Source organism: Pristiophorus japonicus, unplaced genomic scaffold (assembly GCF_044704955.1).
Source record: "Pristiophorus japonicus isolate sPriJap1 unplaced genomic scaffold, sPriJap1.hap1 HAP1_SCAFFOLD_589, whole genome shotgun sequence".
NCBI classification, from domain to species: Eukaryota; Metazoa; Chordata; class Chondrichthyes; family Pristiophoridae; genus Pristiophorus; species Pristiophorus japonicus.
Window position 1 is genome coordinate 47,322 of NW_027254498.1, and position 18,895 is coordinate 66,216.

Genomic DNA, 18,895 nt, shown 5'->3' on the forward strand with positions numbered 1-18,895 from the left:
CCCCTGGTCCTGATGAAATGCATCCCAAGGTATTAAAAGAGATGGCGGAAGTTATAGCCGATGCATTTGTTATAATCTACCAAAATTCTTTGGACTCTGGGGAGGTACCATCGGATTGGAAAGCAGCTAATGTAACGCCTCTGTTTAAAAAAGGGGGCAGACAAAAGTAGGGTAACTATAGGCCGGTTAGTTTAACATCTGTAGTGGGAAAAATGCTTGAAGCTATCATTAAGGAAGAAATAGCGGGACATCTAGATAGGAATAGTGCAATCAAGCAGACGCAACATGGATTCATGAAGGGGAAATCATGTTTAATTAATTTACTATAATTCGGAGGATATAACGAGCATGGTGGATAGAGGTGTACCGATGGATGTGGTGTATTTAGATTTCCAAAAGGCATTCGATAAGGTGCCACACAAAAGGTTACTGCAGAAGATAAAGGTACGCGGAGTCAGAGGAAATGTATTAGCATGGATAGAGAATTAGCTAGCTAACAGAAAGCAGAGAGTCGGGATAAATGGGTCCTTTTCGGGTTGGAAATCGGTGGTTAGTGGTGTGCCACAGGAATCGGTGCTGGGACCACAACTGTTTACAATATACATAGATGGCCTGGAAGAGGGGACAGAGTGTAGTGTAACAAAATTTGCAGATGACACAAAGATTAGTGGGAAAGCGGGTTAAGTAGAGGACACAGAGAGGCTGCAAAGAGATTTAGATAGGTTAAGCGAATGGGCTAAGGTTTGGCAGATGGAATACAATGTCGGAAAATGTGAGGTCATCCACCTTGGGAAAAAAAAACAGTAAAAGGGAATATTATTTGAATGGGGAGAAATTACAACATGCTGCGGTGCAGAGGGATCTGGGGGTCCTTGTGCATGAATCCCAAAAAGTTAGTTTGCAGGTGCAGCAGGTAATCAGGAAGGCGAATAGAATGTTGGCCTTCACTGCAAGAGGGATGGAGTACAAAAGCAGGGAGGTCCTGCTGCAACTGTATAGGGTATTGGTGAGGCCGCACCTGGAGTACTGCATGCAGTTTTGGTCTCATTTATTAAGGAAAGATATAATAGCTTTGGTTGGGGGTACAGAGACGATTCACTAGGCTGATTCCGGAGATGAAGGGGTTACCTTATGATGATAGATTGAGTAGACTGGGTCTTTACTCGTTGGAGTTCAGAAGGATGAGGGGTGATCTAAAAGAAACATTTAAAATAATGAAAGGGATAGACAAGATAGAGGCAGAGAGGTTGTTTCCACTGGTTGGGGAGACTAGAACTAGGGGGCACAGCCTCAAAATACAGGGGAGCCAATTTAAAACCGATTTGAGAAGGAATTTCTTCTCCTAGAGGGTTGTGAATCTGTGGAATTCTCTGCCCAAGGAAGCAGTTGAGGCTAGCTCATTGAATGTATTCAAATCACAGATAGATAGATTTTTAACTAATAAGGGAATTAAGGGTTACGGGGAGTGGGCGGGTAAGTGGAGCTGAGTCCACGGCCAGATCAGCCATGATCTTGTTGAATGGCGGAGCAGGCTCGAGGAGCTAGATGGCCTACTCCTGTTCCTAATTCTTATGTTCCTATGTTCTTAAATGGAATCCCCCTTTTTGATTGGTTGGGCCGGTCCACGTGATCCCAAGGACACTTGGGATACGTGGGCCTATATGCAGGCCTAAACCTACAGGTCCTGGACTGTAACAGTCCGAAGATACGGAGGCACCGGGTAGGTGCGTAGTCTTCTTGCGGATTGAAGGCATTTGCCCGCAGGAAGCCTCCGACTGCAATTTCAGATCCATTAGTTACAAAATGATGAGAAATAGTAGCTCCAGTGCCGAAGCATTCTGAATGGGATGAAAGCAGCCATGATTTATTTTTCTCCTTTTTCATACAAGGCCTACTTCCATCCAAGGATTGTAAATCTGCTTGACCCTAGTTACATGTTCTACAGTCCAAATGGTATTTACGTAAGTCACATGGGGCCTTTCCTGCTCAAACGAACATCGATTATGGCATTTCCAGCTCTGCAACAAGTCATTCTACAGAGGCAGGAGTGTTGAGCGAGGGCAACATTTCAGTGTCAACAATGCCCGTGAGGCTGGGACCTCTGCAATGAACCCAGACTCCTAATTATGGGCCGAGGTACTGTCTTTGATGAGTGGAAGTACATGGTGAGTTAGAAAAAATATTTCTGTAAAAATCTTGCACTGCTGAACTTAATTTCAAAAACATGAGGCCTTGCTGAAAGCATTGCTCCACTTCCTGCTGTGTCAGCCTCCTCACTAACGTAGTCTCTTGTGAGTCACGTCTCTACTGATCTGTAGCAGATGTTTCCTTGAAATCACACAACATTCTCACAAAAAAAGTTGAGAATGTTCTCATGCTCTCCCAAGGCAACATAGCTGCAGTTTAACTAAAAGAAAATCCAATCTATTTTTATGTAAATGCATGAAAACTAAATTTCGATTTGGTACCAATGTGAGCTCAATTATAAACTTAGCGACTACATAAAAACATATCTGTCCAATTTGCTGACATCATTACAATGAGGTCACACGTCTTTCCAAGTTTTCTTAAGATAACTACACTGTTCACGAGAAGGACAACCAGCTGTCCTCTCTCAAAATTGGACCGTTGGTCAGCCTTGTTGGAACTTTTAGAGATGACTGCCGATAGCCTCTGAATCGAAGACAGACTTCAGTCCCCTAATGTGCCAGCAGTTCTATCCAAAGCCCTGCCGCAGTCTGGCTTTCGACTGGGCAGAAGGCAGCAGTCCTGCTCACAAGACATCAATGGCGACATGACGTAACTTTGGTCTGTTGTACAAATGCAATTACCACTCTGGGCCTGGTTGGTCAGGTTTAAAATTTGAGTTGTTTGCATCTAAACAGATTTGTAAAACTGCCAGTTACTAGAATAGAAAGTTCTGTGCCATGTTCATCAGAAGTTTGAGAGAACTGACAAGAACCCAAACTTAGCAATTATTATTTTTAAAAAGCAGTGATTGGTATCAGCTGGCTGGTTGAACAAAATGATTCATCACAAAATAAACAGGCAATGTTCACAATTTGTATTTCAAATCATCACTAATTTGATGTACAGCACCTCAATTAAGAGATCCCAGGAGTTTATTTCCTTGATGAATTTGGCAATTACAACAATATTGGGCTACCAAGGCATATCAGTACCTGGATTGATTAAAAAAATCTCAATGTGATAGCCATTCTGTGGCTGTGTATTAGTGCACTGACAAGGCTGTGACAAATACAAAGCCTATTTATACTGTACGACTAAATGAGGTTAGACAACTCAAATGCAAATAGATAAATTTCGTCCCTCAATCTCCCCTTTTAGTGTAAAGGCACTCCATACCACACTTGGAAACAATACAAGACATGTAAAGAAGATGCCAGGCTGGATTTGGTTAACTGAGCTCCCTTCTTACACAGTAGTACACGCAGCATCAAACCCACCCCAGGGTCTCCTCCCGCATCAACAACCCATCCCAGGGTCTCCCACAGCATCAAACCCGTCCCAGGGTCTCCCCACAGCATCAAACCGGCCCCAGGGTCTCCCACAGCATCAACCCCTCGCCCCAGGGTCACCCACAGCATCAAACCCTCGCCTCAGGGTCTCCCACAGCATCAACACCCCACCCCAGGGTCTCCCACAGCGTCAACACCCCACCCCAGGGTCTCCCACAGCATCAAACCCGCCCCAGGGTCTCCCACAGCATCAAACCCCCGCCCCAGGGTCTCCGACAGCAACAAACCACTTCCCCAGGGTCTCCCACAGCATCAAACCCGCCCCAGGGTCTCCACAGCATCAACACTCCACCCCAGGATTTCCCGCTGCATCAAACCCGTCCCAGGGTCTCCCACAGCATCAAACCCGCCCCAGGGTCTCCGACAGCATCAACACTCCACCCCAGGGTTTCCCGATGCATCAAACCCGCCCCAGGGTCTCCCACAGAATCAAACCCGCCCCGGGGTCTCCCACAGCATCAACACTCCACCCCAGGATCTCCCACAGCATCAAACCCGCCCCAGGGTCTCCCACAGAATCAAACCCGCCCCAGGGTCTCCCACAGCATCAACACTCCACCCCAGGGTTTCCCGCTGCATCAAACCCGCCCCAGGGTCTCCCACAGCATCAAACCCGCCCCAGGGTCACCCACAGCATCAAACCCTCGCCTCAGGGTCTCCCACAGCATCAAACCCCCGCCCCAGGGTCTCCCACAGCACCAAACCTACCCCAGGGTCTCCCACAGCATCAAACCCCCGCCCCAGGGTGTCCCACAGCATCAAACCCCCGCCCCAGGGTCTCCGACAGCAACAAACCACTTCCCCAGGGTCTCCCATAGCATCAAACCCGCCCCAGGGTCTCCCACAGAATCAAACCCGCCCCAGGGTCTCCCACAGCATCAAACCCCCGCCCCAGGGTCTCCCACAGCAACAAACCACTTCCCCAGGGTCTCCCACAGAATCAAACCCGCCCCAGGGTCTCCCACAGCATCAAACCCCCGCCCCAGGGTCTCCGACAGCAACAAACCACTTCCCCAGGGTCTCCCACAGCATCAAACCCGCCCCAGGGTCTCCCACAGAATCAAACCCGCCCCAGGGTCACCCACAGCATCAAACCCTCGCCTCAGGGTCTCCCACAGTATCAAACCCCCGCCCCAGGGTCTCCCACAGCACCAAACCTGCCCCAGGGTCTCCCACAGCATCAAACCCCCGCCCCAGAGTGTCCCACAGCATCAAACCCCCGCCCCAGGGTCTCCGACAGCAACAAACCACTTCCCCAGGGTCTCCCACAGCATCAAACCCGCCCCAGGGTCTCCCACAGCATCAACACTCCACCTCAGGATTTCCCGCTGCATCAAACCCGCCCCAGAGTCTCCCACAGCATCAACACTCCACCCCAGGGTTTCCCGATGCATCAAACCCGCCCCAGGGTCTCCCACAGCATCAACACTCCACCCCAGGGTTTCCCGATGCATCAAACCCGCCCCAGGGTCTCCCACAGAATCAAACCCGCCCCAGGGTCTCCCACAGCATCAACACTCCACCCCAGGGTCTCCCACAGCATCAAACCCGCCCCAGGGTCTCCCACAGCATCAACACTCCACCCCAGGGTTTCCCGCTGCATCAAACCCACCTCAGGGTCTACCACAGCATCAACACTCCACCCCAGGGTCTCCCACAGCATCAAACCCGCCCCAGGGTCTCCCACAGCATCAACACTCCACCCCAGGGTTTCCCGCTGCATCAAACCCGCCCCAGGGTCTCCCACAGCATCAAACCCGCCCCAGGGTCACCCACAGCATCAAACCCTCGCCTCAGGGTCTACCACAGCATCAAACCCCCGCCCCAGGGTCTCCCACAGCACCAAACCTGCCCCAGGGTCTCCCACAGCATCAAACCCCCGCCCCAGGGTGTCCCACAGCATCAAACCCCCACCCCAGGGTCTCCCACAGCATCAAACCCCCGCCCCAGGGTCTCCCACAGCATCAAACCCCCGCCCCAGGGTCTCCCACAGCATCAACACCCCACCCCAGGGTCTCCCACAGCATCAACACCCCATCCCAGGGTCTCCCACAGCATTAAACCCACCCCAGGGTTTTCCACAGCACAACACCCCACCCCAGGGTCTCCCACAGAATCAACACTCCACCCCAGGTTTTCCCGCTGCATCAATCCCACCACAGGGTCTCCCGCTGCATCAATCCCACCACAGGGTCTCCCGCTGCATCAATCCCACCACAGGGTCTCCCGTGGCAGCAAACCCGGCCCATAAGCGCAAAAGGGTCACCCAGTTAATTAGATCAGTGAATCGTAATCATTTCTAAACAAATAAGTATTTCATATTCAGTTAGCTTATGAAATCAATCTCACGTGGATACAATAGCAAAAGCGAGTGCAGCTTTACTGAAATGTTCCCCTTTCCCAGTACCTTTCTTTACTTATTCATAAACACTTGATAATTGTATATGAAGATTTACAGTGAAAGGTCGCACACTGCTTCTCCCTCTCTGATGTAAGCTTCTCTAATTTTACTTCAAATCTCCTCTGTTTTCTTCAGTTACACAGCAATAAAAGGAAGTGATCGTCAGTGTTATTCATCCTCATATGGTAATCTTTAGCCACTGACATGTTTTCCTCCCACAGCTCCAAATGATAATGCAGTTATCTCTGTTGCCTAGTAACCCACATTTCAACTGCCCGAGCCAGTCTAGTCGTGCAGATTTTACTTGCACATTTTACAAGATGTCTAGGTGATGTAATTTATCTGCTCCACATTGCTCATCATTAAGTGTTACAGCAGGCAATCACCACCTGGGATAAAGCCACTTTCTAAAGTCAATTTACTAGCTTGAATACAAATGCTGTATTTCAAAGCGCAAAACCATTCCTGTAGGGCCACACAAAACAAAGACTGCATGAAAAGTACTCCACAAACCGTAATCGTTTAGAGAGAGAGAGCAAATTGGCTGCGTGGCAAGAGACAGACGGTAGGGATAAGGGATAGGAACTCAAATTGGCAGGAGGTGACTAGTAGTGTCCCACAGGGATCTGTGTTGGGGCCTCAACTATTCACATTATTTATTAACGACTTGGATGATGATATATCATATATCCAAATTTGCCGATGACATAAAGATAGGTGGAATTGTAGGCAGTGCAGATGGAAGCATAAAATTACAAAGGGATATCGACAGATTAAATGAATGAGCAAAACTATGGTAAATGGATTTCAAATGTAGGCAAATGTGAAGTCATCCACTTTGGACCTCAAAAGGATAGAACAGGGTATTTTCTAAATGGCGAAAGGCTAAAAACAGTGGAGGTCCAAAGAGATTTGGGAGTCCAGGTACATAGATCATTAAAATGTCAACAGGTACAGAAAATAATCAAAAAGGCTAATGGGATGCTGGCCTTTATATTTAGAGGACTAGAATACAAGGGGGTAGAAGTTATGCTGCAGCTATACAAAGCCCTGGTTAGACCACACCTGGAGTATGTGAGCAGTTCTGGACACCACACCTTAGGAAGGATATATTGGCCTTGGAGGGAGTGCAGCGTAGGTTTACCAGAATGATACCCGGACTTCAAAGGTTAAATTATGAGGACAGATTACACAAATTAGGGTAATATTCCCTAGAATTTAGACGGTTAAGGGGCGATCTGATTGAAGTTTTCAAGGTATTGAGGGGAACAGATAGCGTAGAGAGAGAGAAATTATTTCCACTGGTTGGGGATTCTAGGACCAGGGGGCATAGTCTTAAAAATTAGAGCCAGACCCTTCAGGAAATACTTCTACAAAGGGTGGTTAAAGTTTAGAACCCTCTTCCGTAAATGGCAATTGATGCGAGATCAATTGTTAATTTTAAATCGGAGATTGATAGCTTTCTGTTAACCAAAGGTATTAAGGGATATGGGCTAAAGGCAGGTATATTAAGTTAGGTCGCAGATCAGCCATGATCTCACTGAATGGCGGAACAGGCTCGAGGGGCTGAATGGAATGGCCTACTCCTGCTCCTATGTTCAGACCATGAGCCATTTTCATTACTTCAAAAGCAAAGGATAACATTGCAATTTTACAACATCTTAAAAATGAAATCCTTACATTTGGGTCCACGGTGAATGCAGTTTTTGTATGTTTTATTCTGCACACTTAACGTGCACAGTGCAACTGCACACAAGTTCCTTAGTCTGATTTTAGGAGCTCCTGCCTTAATTGACACCATGTTTTGTCAACAAAAAGGAAATGCTAGTCATTTAAATGAAGACAATGCCTCCAAGGCCTAGTGTGGCTCTCCAAGGCCTTTAAGGCAATGACGATTGCACAGAAAACCTTTTATTAAAGTGATGATTCATTTGAAGAGAACTCTCCGAAGACAATCATACAGGTATCGAAGATCTTGTACACGACTTGCAGATAAGAAATTAAATGAGCCCAAGTCAATGTGGCCAGAACTATGTAGCAATCGTGATTTAAAAAAACACACAATGGGTTCTATATTATCTAGCATTACCCTGGGCCACATGCAGAGACTATCCACTTTTGCACAAGGAGGATGGAGGTGTAAACTTCCTGTTTTTAAAAAAAATTAAGTTTCTCCTCCCACCCATCTTGCTGAGTTCAATTAATGAGCATTTCCCAGAGATGATGGAGTGCTTCTATGACGCTGGCTGTCAGCATTGCAGTTGGCATCTAATACTACTCCAACTCCTCTTTCTCAGCCCCCCTCTCTTGCACAGATACAAAGCTTCCATTCAACACTACAATCTCAGGCCAGTCAAAACTGACACTGTTCAGTAAAGTCAAATCCAGGACACCATGCACCTGACTGTGGATGAGACAGAGATAACCTGAACACTTAAGTCAGTAATATTCAATCTGAGTATGCACTAATCACACGATTGCGACGAGAGGCTCACAAATGGGTTTATAATCCTATGTTCAGCATTGCAATTACTAATCTCATATCATCTTGTGTGCATCAGAATAAAGCCAGGGTAAATACACTCTCCATGTACAAGCAACCCTAAACTTGCACATTATGGTAAATTACAGTAATTTAAAAACATTTAAACCGTGATCTGCCTTATATGCAATCAAAATGGACTCCTCTGATAACTATTATACAAACATGTATGACGTGTATATGTGTAATTGACCATAGACGCTGCTGTGCTCACCTAGTTGCTGACTACAGAATGGGAGAGGCATGGGAGAAGGTTCCTGCCTACCCTTAAAGCACTGCACAGAACTCCCATTATAAAAATACATTCACGCTGAACCACAATTCCTTAAGGAGGGCAAGGAATGTATAAACGGCAAGGAGTTACTAAATTAGACAGATCAAATCTCAGTTTTTTTTTAAAAAGGATCAAAGTTTCTATGAAGAAATGTTACTCACCTTTCATTTTCACGTGGAATTCTCCTAACTGGTTCTCTAGCTCACTCTCCATTGTGCACATACTCTAAGTAAAAGAAAAGGGCTTTTTTATTTTGGTACAATGTACTACATTTGTGTTTCTCAGTTACAAACAAAGTCAATAGTTAGAACATCACATACTCCTGAGTTACAATTGTGATTGAAACCATTTCCTTTCGAGCTGCTTTGATGGCCGCTCAGGATCTGGTGTGGTCAGTCTCAGTTCAATGGACATAAATCACACAGTAGATAACTAACCAACTGCTACCATTTTGGTCTTGTACATCAGATAAGTGCCATACAGACAACACTGTGGAGTGATAAGCATGCAGCCACATTCTAAGATTCCCTATGTGGGGAGGTCGTGTGTCGGCCATGCTGTTAAAAGCTGAGCAGAAGCGAGGCATTCTGACCTCGCCACTCCTCCCCAGAGGGCAAGGCAAAGGTTAGTGAGTAATTGACCAAAGACACTGCTGTGCTCACCTAGTTGCTGACTACAGAATAGGAGAAGCATGGGAGAAGGTTCCTGCCTGCTCTTCAAACATCATATAGTGCTTTGGGGGTGGAGGCAGGGCCAGAATATAGAATACAACGGTATCACAGCCATGGCTCAGTGGTTGCACTGTCCTCTGAGTCAGAAGGTTACAGGATCAAGTCCCGCTCCAGAGACTCGAGCACATAAATAAAAATCGAGATTGCCACTTCAGTGCAGTACTGAGGGAGCACTGCGCTGTCGGAAGTGCTGCCTTTCGGATGAGATGTTAAACCGAGACCTCGTCTGCCCTCTCGGGTAGACTCAAAAGATCCCATGGCACTATTTCAAAAAAGAGATGGGGAGTTCTTCCGATGTCCTGGCCAATATTTATCCCTCAACCAATACCTAAAACATTAGCTGTTTGTGGAATTTTGCTGTGTCTCCTCCATTACAACAGTGACTACATAACAACTTGTATTTATATAGCACCTTTAACATAGTAAGACGTCCCAAGGTGCTATATAAATATATTATAAGAGAAAAAAATTGACACTGAGCCACATAAGGAGAAATTAGGGCAAAGGACCAAAAGCTTGGTCAAAGAGATAGGTTTTAAGAAGCGTCTTAAAGAAGGAAAGAGGGGTAGAGAAGCGGAGAGGTTTAGGCAGGGAGTTCCAGATCTCAGGGTCTAGGCAACTGAAGGCAAGGCCGCCAATGGTTGAGCAATGATGATCAGGGATGCTCAAGCGGGCAGAATTAGAGTGCAGATATCTCAGGGGTGGGGGGGTGGGGGGGTTGTAGGGCTGGAGAAGATTACAGAGATAGGGAGGGTGGGGCCATAGCGGGATTTGAAAACAAGGATGAAAATTTTGAAATCGAGGCATTGCTTAACTGGGAGCCAATGTAGGTCAGCGAGCACAGGGGTGATGGGTGAATGGGACTTGGTGTGAGTTGGGACATGGGCAGCTGAGTTTTGGATCACCTCATTATTAAATAAGGCAGAACGTGGGAAGCCAGCTAGGAATGCGTTGGAATAGTCAAGTTTAGGTATGGATGAGGTTTTCAGCAGCGGAAGAGCTGGGGCAAGAGCGGAGACGGGCTATGTTACGGAGGTGGAAATAGGCGGTCTTGGTTATGCCGCAGATGTGTGGTCGGAAGCTCATTTCAGAGTCAAATATGACACCAAGTTTGCAAATAGTCTGGTTCAGCCTCAGGCAGATGTTGGGGAAAGGGATGGAGTCAGTTACTAGGTAACGGAGTTTGTGGCGGGGACTGAAAAAAATAGCTTCGGTCTTCCCAATATTCAATTGGAGAAAACTTCTGCTCATCCAGAACTGGATGTCGGCCAAGCAGTCTGACAATTTAGAGACCATGGAGGGATCAAGAGAAGTGGTGGTGAAGTAGAGCTGGATGTTGTCAACACAACACAGAAGCAGGGAATGAATCCGGCTCCTTCCTGATCCGTATAGCTCAGTAACACAACATGGAACGTACTTAGACATCACAATATTAAGGAAACTGCATGTTACTTTCAGCTCCTGGCTTTACCTCCGTGTATTCCTTGTAGCCCTTGTTAGCTTCAGCCAAGCTCTCCCTTGCTTCTTTGCTGGTTTGAGACACAGAATAGGCACGCACCATGTTGTTTGCACCATCCCGTAATCGTCGCTGGATGCAGTAAGATTCATACAGCTCATCAATCTGCAACAAATTGAAATGAAGATAAATCAGTCCGTCATCTACTTTACCAGAATTAAACTGTGGGTGCAGTTGTGATCAGACTTTATTAAGCAGATATTGTATACCATAGGTTTTTATACCAGGGTCCAAGATGATGTGTATGTACTGGGGGACTCCCCACACAGCACTGTTGTAAACTCATCTTAAACAAATGCCCCACGTGCTTTAGAAATGGGAGTTATCAGGAACTGACAGGAGGTCTATTATATTTTATACATTTCATTAAAAAGTTATTGAGCAATATAGCTGAGAAGTCAGTTTGGACTGGAGGCAGAGTAAACAGTTAACCTGAATGCCACTTTAAAAGATTTACAGGTGAAGCATCCCATTGACAAGAATTCCCCTCTAAATGGGATTGCGTTTTTGCCTCCCTCTCTCCCTCAAATTTATTCTCCCTCCTCTCCCGATGGAAGTTCAGCTCCATCAGCACCAGGCACCTTCCAGTTCCTTCCAAAGTGGGCCATTCTTCATGCGCAAGTCAAGGCAGCAAGTAGCGATGGGCTATTCATCACAAGAGACAGTTCCATTGTTAGAGGTGCAGTCTTTTGCTTGAAATATTAAGTCATAGCCCTGTCTGCCTATTCTGGTGGACGTACAAGATCCTGTGGCACTATCTGAAGGAGAGTGAAAGGGTTCTTCCAGTGTCCTGGCCAACATTTACCCCTGAACCAACAGACCAAAACAGATTAACCAGTCACTTGTCATGTCAGTTTGAGAGATCTTGCTGTGCACAAATTGGTTACCACATTTGCTTACATAACAGTGACTACACTTGAAAAATAATTATTTATTTGTAAAGTACTTTGGGATGCCCTAAAGACATAAAAAGATACTATATAAATACAAGCTCTTTCATTTGTGTACTCTTTCTAGTGCTGGGTGTCACTGAATTGCGACCAGGAGCTAGAAATTTGACCACTTTTCCTCTCCCTAACCTGCAATGCTGAGGCCAGTTGCAATGAGATCAGCCACTTCATTACAAATCAGGGACTGAACCAGACATACAGATCGCAATAGGCTAGATTTAGAGAGTTTAGAATTTCTAATTCGTATTTAAAAAGAAAAGAAATCCCACTGAATTTGGCACATTTTAAATTACAAAGATATTGCCATATTGGGCACTGCTCCCAGTGTGCACAGGAGATTCTAAGTACTGGAACACAGTGACAAAGGCTGACACACACACACTGGCAGGGTGAAATAGCTCCCTTTGTAACACATATCATGTAGCAGTTCACTGGAACACACCTTCCCTTTAATGAGTCCTCTATGAGCTGGCATTGTGTTGCCACTTACTATAGACATTAGGCACTTTGTACAACTAACAGAAAGAAACCTTTCCACAACCAGGAACTGCAGCCAGGATGCTGCCACATGACAGCTAACTACAATTATCATAAAGGGAGATGTTTGTAAATCACTGGTTCGCCTCAGTCTTCCTTTGTTCCCATGTTTTGGGATTTAAAATTGCTGCTCAGAAGTAGTCAGGGAACAGACCCTGTAAAACTGCTCTTCTTTGGAACAAAGTAATTGATGTACAACCGTGTTCCAGATAGGTCATGAATTAGGGACATTAGGCTCTGCTCAGCATTCCCCAAGTCACTGAAGTAGATCTAAAATGTGTCACTGAAGGGGAGGTGGCAAAGGGAAATTAAAATTTCTACCTTCACTGCCCTCACCATCACACCAGTGGCCAAGGCAATGAGTAGAGACAAGGAAGGTTCCAGGTTTGGTCCCTGCTCTGTGCGGAGTTAGCTGCCCCCCTCTATTGAGGGGGGCAGTGCAATTGGCTTCAGTGTGCATGTTGCATGGAGGCGGAGGAAAGAGAATGGTCAGGGTCTCCCATCCCGATTGCATAAGGAATGGCCAGAGGGGACTAGCACCTGTGGACCCATACCCCAATAAGCAGACAGTGCCTTCACGAAAGGGAGAAAATTGGCAGAGTTTTTACATAAAATGTCTGTTCTCAAAGAACTTTTAATAGTTTTAACTTGTATTCATAAAGCGCCTTCAGCATAGTAAAACATAGTAAAATATCATGTCACTGTGGCTCAGTGGGTAGCACTCTTGCCTCAATCAGCAGGTTGTGGGCTCAAGTCCCACTCCGGAGATTTGAGCACAAAAATCTCGGCTGACACTCCAGTGTCACTTCTGAGCGAGCATTTCACTGTTGGAGGTGCTGTCTTTTGGATGAGACGTTAAACGAAATCCCTGTCTGCCCTCTCAGGTGGACATAAAAGATCCCATGGCACTACTCTGAATAAGAGCAGGGGAGTTATCCCTGGTGTCCTGGCCAATATTTATCCCTCAATCAATCTCACTAAAAAGAAAAATGATGATCTGGTCATTATTACATGGCTGTTTGTGTGAGCTTGCTATGTGCAAATTGGCTGCTGCGTTTCCTACATTACAACAGTGAGTACACTTCAAAAGTACTTAATTGGCTATAAGGTGCTTTGGGATGTCTGGAGGTAATGAAAGGCGCTATATAAATGTCAGCTTTCTTTTTTGTCTTTTATCCCAAGGACATCACAGGGGCATTATCAAACAAAATTTAACACTGACCCACATAAGGAGATATTAGGGCAAGGAAAGAGGTATGTTTCAAAGATCATTTTAAAGGAGGAGAGAGAGAGATGGGGAGGGTAAGGAAGGCGATTCCAGAGCTTGGCTGCCAATGATGGAGCGATTAAAACTGGGGCTATTCAAGAGGCCAAAATCGGAGGAGCCAAAATTGGAGGTTAGAGAGATAGGGAGGGACGAAGCTAGGGAAGGATTTGAAAACCAGGATGAGAACTTTAAAAAAGATATATAAATCGAGGCGCCAGCCAGACCAGGGACTAGACTTTCCACGTCGATCACATTTCCGGCAGAAGGGATGTCCCACTTGTAAGAACTGCCAGAATATCGCCCATTTTAAAAATCACTAGTTTTGTCTTTTTTTGGGGGCGGTAGCGATAGCAAGTGGGCGGTAGTGGTCTTTATCGTCGTGCAAGGCCGGTGTTCCTAACAATGGCCGTTCTGCGCATCCGCAATTTTTTTTCCGGCACTTCACTTTTCCCGTGATTCGGGAGGTCAGAGGTCACCTGCGCATGCACAGAAGAGGCAGGGAGGGAGAAGAGAGACAGATACACACATGCACAGAGCAAGTGGAGAGTGGAGGATCAGAATATTCGAAGATTTAAAAGTCATAACTTATTTATAATACATTTGTAACAAAAAATGGACATATAAGTAGTAGTGATGAGCGATGTGGGCGAGGCGGGAGGGAGGGAGAGGATCAAGCGTTTTTCTGACGAGGCCAACACAGCCTTGGTCTGCGAAGCTGAAACTAGGTGGAGCCAATTAACCCGGGACGGGCATGGGAAACGGCGCCCCAATGTTTACCAATGCATATGGGCGGAGATTGCAGAGGTGGTGTCGTGGCCACTCATGATTATCGGGAGTCGACCCAGTGCCGCAAGCGCTGGAACAACCTCGTTGCGTCTGAGAGAGTAAGTACTAGCTTTAATAACTGTAATCATACATTGACTCATTACTTAAAATGTAAATCTGCCAGATTGTATTTAAGCTTGGTAAGCTGGGTAAGCTTGGTGCCACGCATTACTTCCTATCCATGATCTTATTACATTGCTTTTCTCAACTTAGATGTGTTAATCATGCATCAATTGATTCCTAACTATATTAGCATATAACATATTACGTTAATGGAACAATGATGAAAAGCATTGGCGATGGCTAATTGTGGATGTCTATCTGTGTGTTCCGCACTAGTACCTGGGCAATTAGCTTATACCATGCTCGTCATTTTTGCAGAGGAAGATATCTTCCAATCGCGCGGAGTGTTGGCGCACGGGAGGAGGACCAGCAGAGTTGACAGACCTTGAGGAGTGGGCCGCAGCCCTCGTTGGGGTACATAACCGCTCGGCCACCCATGGTGGTGCAGATCCGATTTTGACGGCATGTACAACCCCCGGGTAATTTAATGCTATTTGAGTATAATATATGAATTATGTAATGTAATGAATGCTGGGATCATGAAATCTTATTATAATGCCATGCAGTTTCTGTACATTCTGTTCATGTTAATGAAATGTAACGTCTCTCGATGATATCTAATGCAGTAGTGTTGCTCCTCCCACATATGCCTGTGCAGCTTAAACATTCTCATGTCACCCTGGCCCGCCCCTCTCCTTCTACCAACCTCTCATATTATGTTTTCTAGTTGTCCAAGAGCATCGGAGACATTTGGAGCGTTGCCCGTACTACTTCAAGTGGTGCTCACCACCTGAGGCGAGACCACAGAGGAGCAGGATCGTCTTCATGAGCCTCGTGCCAGCTCCTCAGCCCAACATGTGGAGAAGGGGGACTCGGGGACTCAAGGGTCCAATCTACCTGCGGCCACCTCTTCCTCAACCGAGGAAGTAGAAAGTCCAAGCGGCTTGCAGCAGGACACACCGAGTGGTGCAGCACCTACGCCGAATCCGCAGAGGTTGATTCGGTGAGGTCGGCATGCTCAGAGACGGACGTCAACCTGGACATGGTAGCACTGTCAAGGGCGAGCGTCGACATTGATCGAGAGCTCCTCCAGGCGATAGTTGGGTTAACCGCCAACATTGCTACGCTTTCAGCTCGTCATTCGGAGAACATGACGCAGCTAATTGCAGTAATGCAGCGAACCGCCGATGCCATGCGGCAGACAATGGACTCGGTATATGGCACTGCACCCCAGGGTGCCGTACCACCTATGCCGGCAGCTGAGAGTCAGGAGGAAGCAGTTGCTTCTGACTCGGGAGAAGGGTCTTCAGATACCGATTCTTCTCCGGGATCCCAAGAAGTGACTCTGCCAGTATCACCCCCTCTCCCCCACAAAAAATTGTTGACTGTTGAGGGGGGGGGGGAGGAAATGGGCATTTCTATTCTGTTTAAATGTTTTCAATGTTTGTATCTGTTAATTGGTTGTTTAATTAAAATTATGTTGCTTTTTTCCATTTAAAAGTTATGTAATTATAAATTTCCAAAAAAGGTTTTTTCAATTTTGTTAAATTATAAAAGAATTTTATTCCATTTACAATTCTTGTGCAGTGTCGTTTACAAACCGAAGGATAACAATCAATACAAAGATTGCAAACAATGGCCAGGCAAGGGTGAAAGGTAACGTAACGTAACTGTCACCAACGTAACTTCAAGCAAAGCATTCATTTATGAGTTGCTGACGCAACAGTCTTGCAGTTGCGTAACTACCACAGGGCTTCTCCTATGGTGTAGGGGGAGGTGGTGGCATGGGTTCATCGCCAGGCTGATTGCCCTCCTCGAGGTCCTCGTCCTCCTCCCCTCTCTCCTGAGGTGGACTGGCAGTCCCATCTGGCAATTCCTGTCCCCTCCTGATAGCTAAGTTATACAACATGCAGCACACCACAATGAACTCACCGACCTGCTCAGGATGGTATTGTAGGCTGCCTCCAGAGTGGTCCAGGCATCTGAAGCGCTGCTTCAGCACTCCAATTGTCTTTTTGACGATATTGCGTGTGGCTATATGACTTTGATTGTAGCGATGCTAGGCATCTGTCTGGGGCTTACGGAGGTGGGGTCAAGAGTCAGTTAGCGACGCCGTATCATTTGTCACCTAGCATCCAGGATTGACCTTGTGGCTGACTCTTGAACAGGTCTCACGCAAGATGAGCACATCATGAATGCTCCCTAGAAAATTGGCATTTACTGCCATGATTATTTGTTTGCAGTCGACAACGAGCTGCACGTTCAGGGAGTGGAATCCCTTTCGGTTACGGTAAATTTCTGACTCCTCTGAAGGTGCTTGCATGGCGATGCGCGTACAGTCTATTGCGCCCTGGACCTTGGGAAAATTTGCTTTATTAGCCTTCACTCTGTGCCTCCCTGGTCTTGTGAAGTTTATAAAGTCCATCCTGTGTCCGTAAAGAGCTTCAGTCACCTGATGAATGCAGCAATGTGTGGCATGCTGAGAGATAGCGCAAATGTCGCCAGTTTGGTGCAGGCGGGAATCGGCGGCAGCAGGGGGAAGGACAGCTGCATGGAGGCAGATCTAACCACGACGGTAAGTACCAAGACCTGCAAAAAAAGGTTAGTGAACATCGTTTATTTATTTATTTATTTATTTATTTGCCTGTATGGGCTCCCTTGAAGGTCTTCGGTGTGTCTTTTTTGGTGATGATTTTCATTTTCAGGTCTTCCCTGGGTCCGACTCCATCCTCGGCAGCACTTAGGCGGCAATCACATTTGCCGCTGAGATTGAGAGCTCCCGCTCGTTGCTGCCCAGAATGACGGTGTAAGCCGTTATTTGGCCGCCGGGCGGTAATGCCACCTCTTTTAGAGGAATCTACCTGGCAAAGCACTGCCTGGTCTCTCGGCAGGCACTTGGGCGGGCCTTGGCCTTCACTAATTTCGGGCCCTTAAAAATATATATATATATTTTTTTAAACATCATATTTAAAATTAATCAAAATGAAACTTTAATTATTTAAAACAAAAGTTACATTATTTGAAAAATAAATTTATATTTTAAAGGGTCGAAAAATAAAAATTTATTTCACAGATGATTAAATGTTTCATTTAATGAAAAAATTTTATTTTTCTGTACTTTAAATGCTGACATGGCATTCACTGGGCAAATAGCCCAACTCTCCACCAGCAAATGCCCATTTCTATCAGATTCGTACAATCTATCAAGAGGATTCTTGACAGGTTTCAAGTTCCGGGTGTTGGTGCATGCGCAGTACATGCCTAAACTCGGACCTTGTGGGGTCCCTATGGATCATGCGCACCTTTTACTCACCCGTAGGGGCTGGGAATTCAGCCCCAATAGTAGTACAGCTACTGCAATACAGGTGCAGCTGGCAAGAAAGGCTAAAAAAAAAAGGGACTTTTTCCCTCTGCAATGAAGATGGTTGGAGAAACCCAATGTTGGCTTTCAATAATGAGAAATTATGAGGGGGAAAGTAGTAAGACTGTTTGCTACAATGGGTCACAGATCGGGATTGTCACAAGATGACATTTTCTCCTCACAGAGCGTCATTAGAACATGCAATAGTTTAACCACAAATGACTATTGAGGAAGAGAGCAGGTTAAGTATTTGAAAAGCAAAGGATACAGGGATATGGGATGAGAGCAGGTAGCACCCGTTGAAGATTTAGCACAGGCACAGATGTGATGGATCAAATGGCCTTCTTCTGTGCATTAAATAAAATGATTCGTTAAGAGACTTGCACATGGGAACCGTGGCAGAGTGGTTATGATATTGGACTATTAATCCAGAGGCCTTGACTAATGATCTGGAGACACAAGTTCAAATCCTACCACAACAGCTGGGGAATTTGAATTCAGTTAATTAAATAAAATCTGAAATAAAAAGCTAGCATCTAAAAAAAAGTGACCATAAAACTACCAGATTGTCATAAAAACCCACCTGGTTCACTAAGTGTCCTTTCGGGAAGGAAACTTGCCGTCCTTACCCAGTCTGGTCTATATGTGACTGAAGACTCACAGCAATGTGGTTGAATCTTAAATGCCCCTCTGAAATGGCCTAGCAAGTCAGTTGTCAAGAAGGGCAATAAATGATGGGCTTTGCCAGTGATGCCCACACAGTGAATGAATGCTAAAAACATGCATGCCAATTCACTCAGACATAAATGCAGCCACATAAAGGCAGTCTCATCCCAATATCTCAAGGACGCAATAGCAGAGAGAAATGAGTTTTCAAAAAGTAACTTTA

The 18,895-nt window shown here is 45.9% G+C and overlaps 1 protein-coding gene across 7 annotated transcripts in view; it reads right to left on the reverse strand.

The window, feature by feature from the left end:
* The window catches only part of LOC139255166 (rho family-interacting cell polarization regulator 1-like), a 173,328-nt gene that overhangs the window by 30,039 nt on the left and 124,394 nt on the right, over positions 1 to 18,895 (reverse strand). For all 7 annotated transcript variants that reach the window (XM_070873884.1, XM_070873886.1, XM_070873885.1 and 4 more), the window contains exons 7-8: positions 10,959 to 11,108; positions 8,918 to 8,981 (exon numbers count right to left, since the gene is read on the reverse strand). In XM_070873884.1, coding sequence (XP_070729985.1) covers positions 8,918 to 8,981; positions 10,959 to 11,108 — 214 coding nt within the window. The remainder of the gene's footprint in view (positions 1 to 8,917; positions 8,982 to 10,958; positions 11,109 to 18,895) is intronic.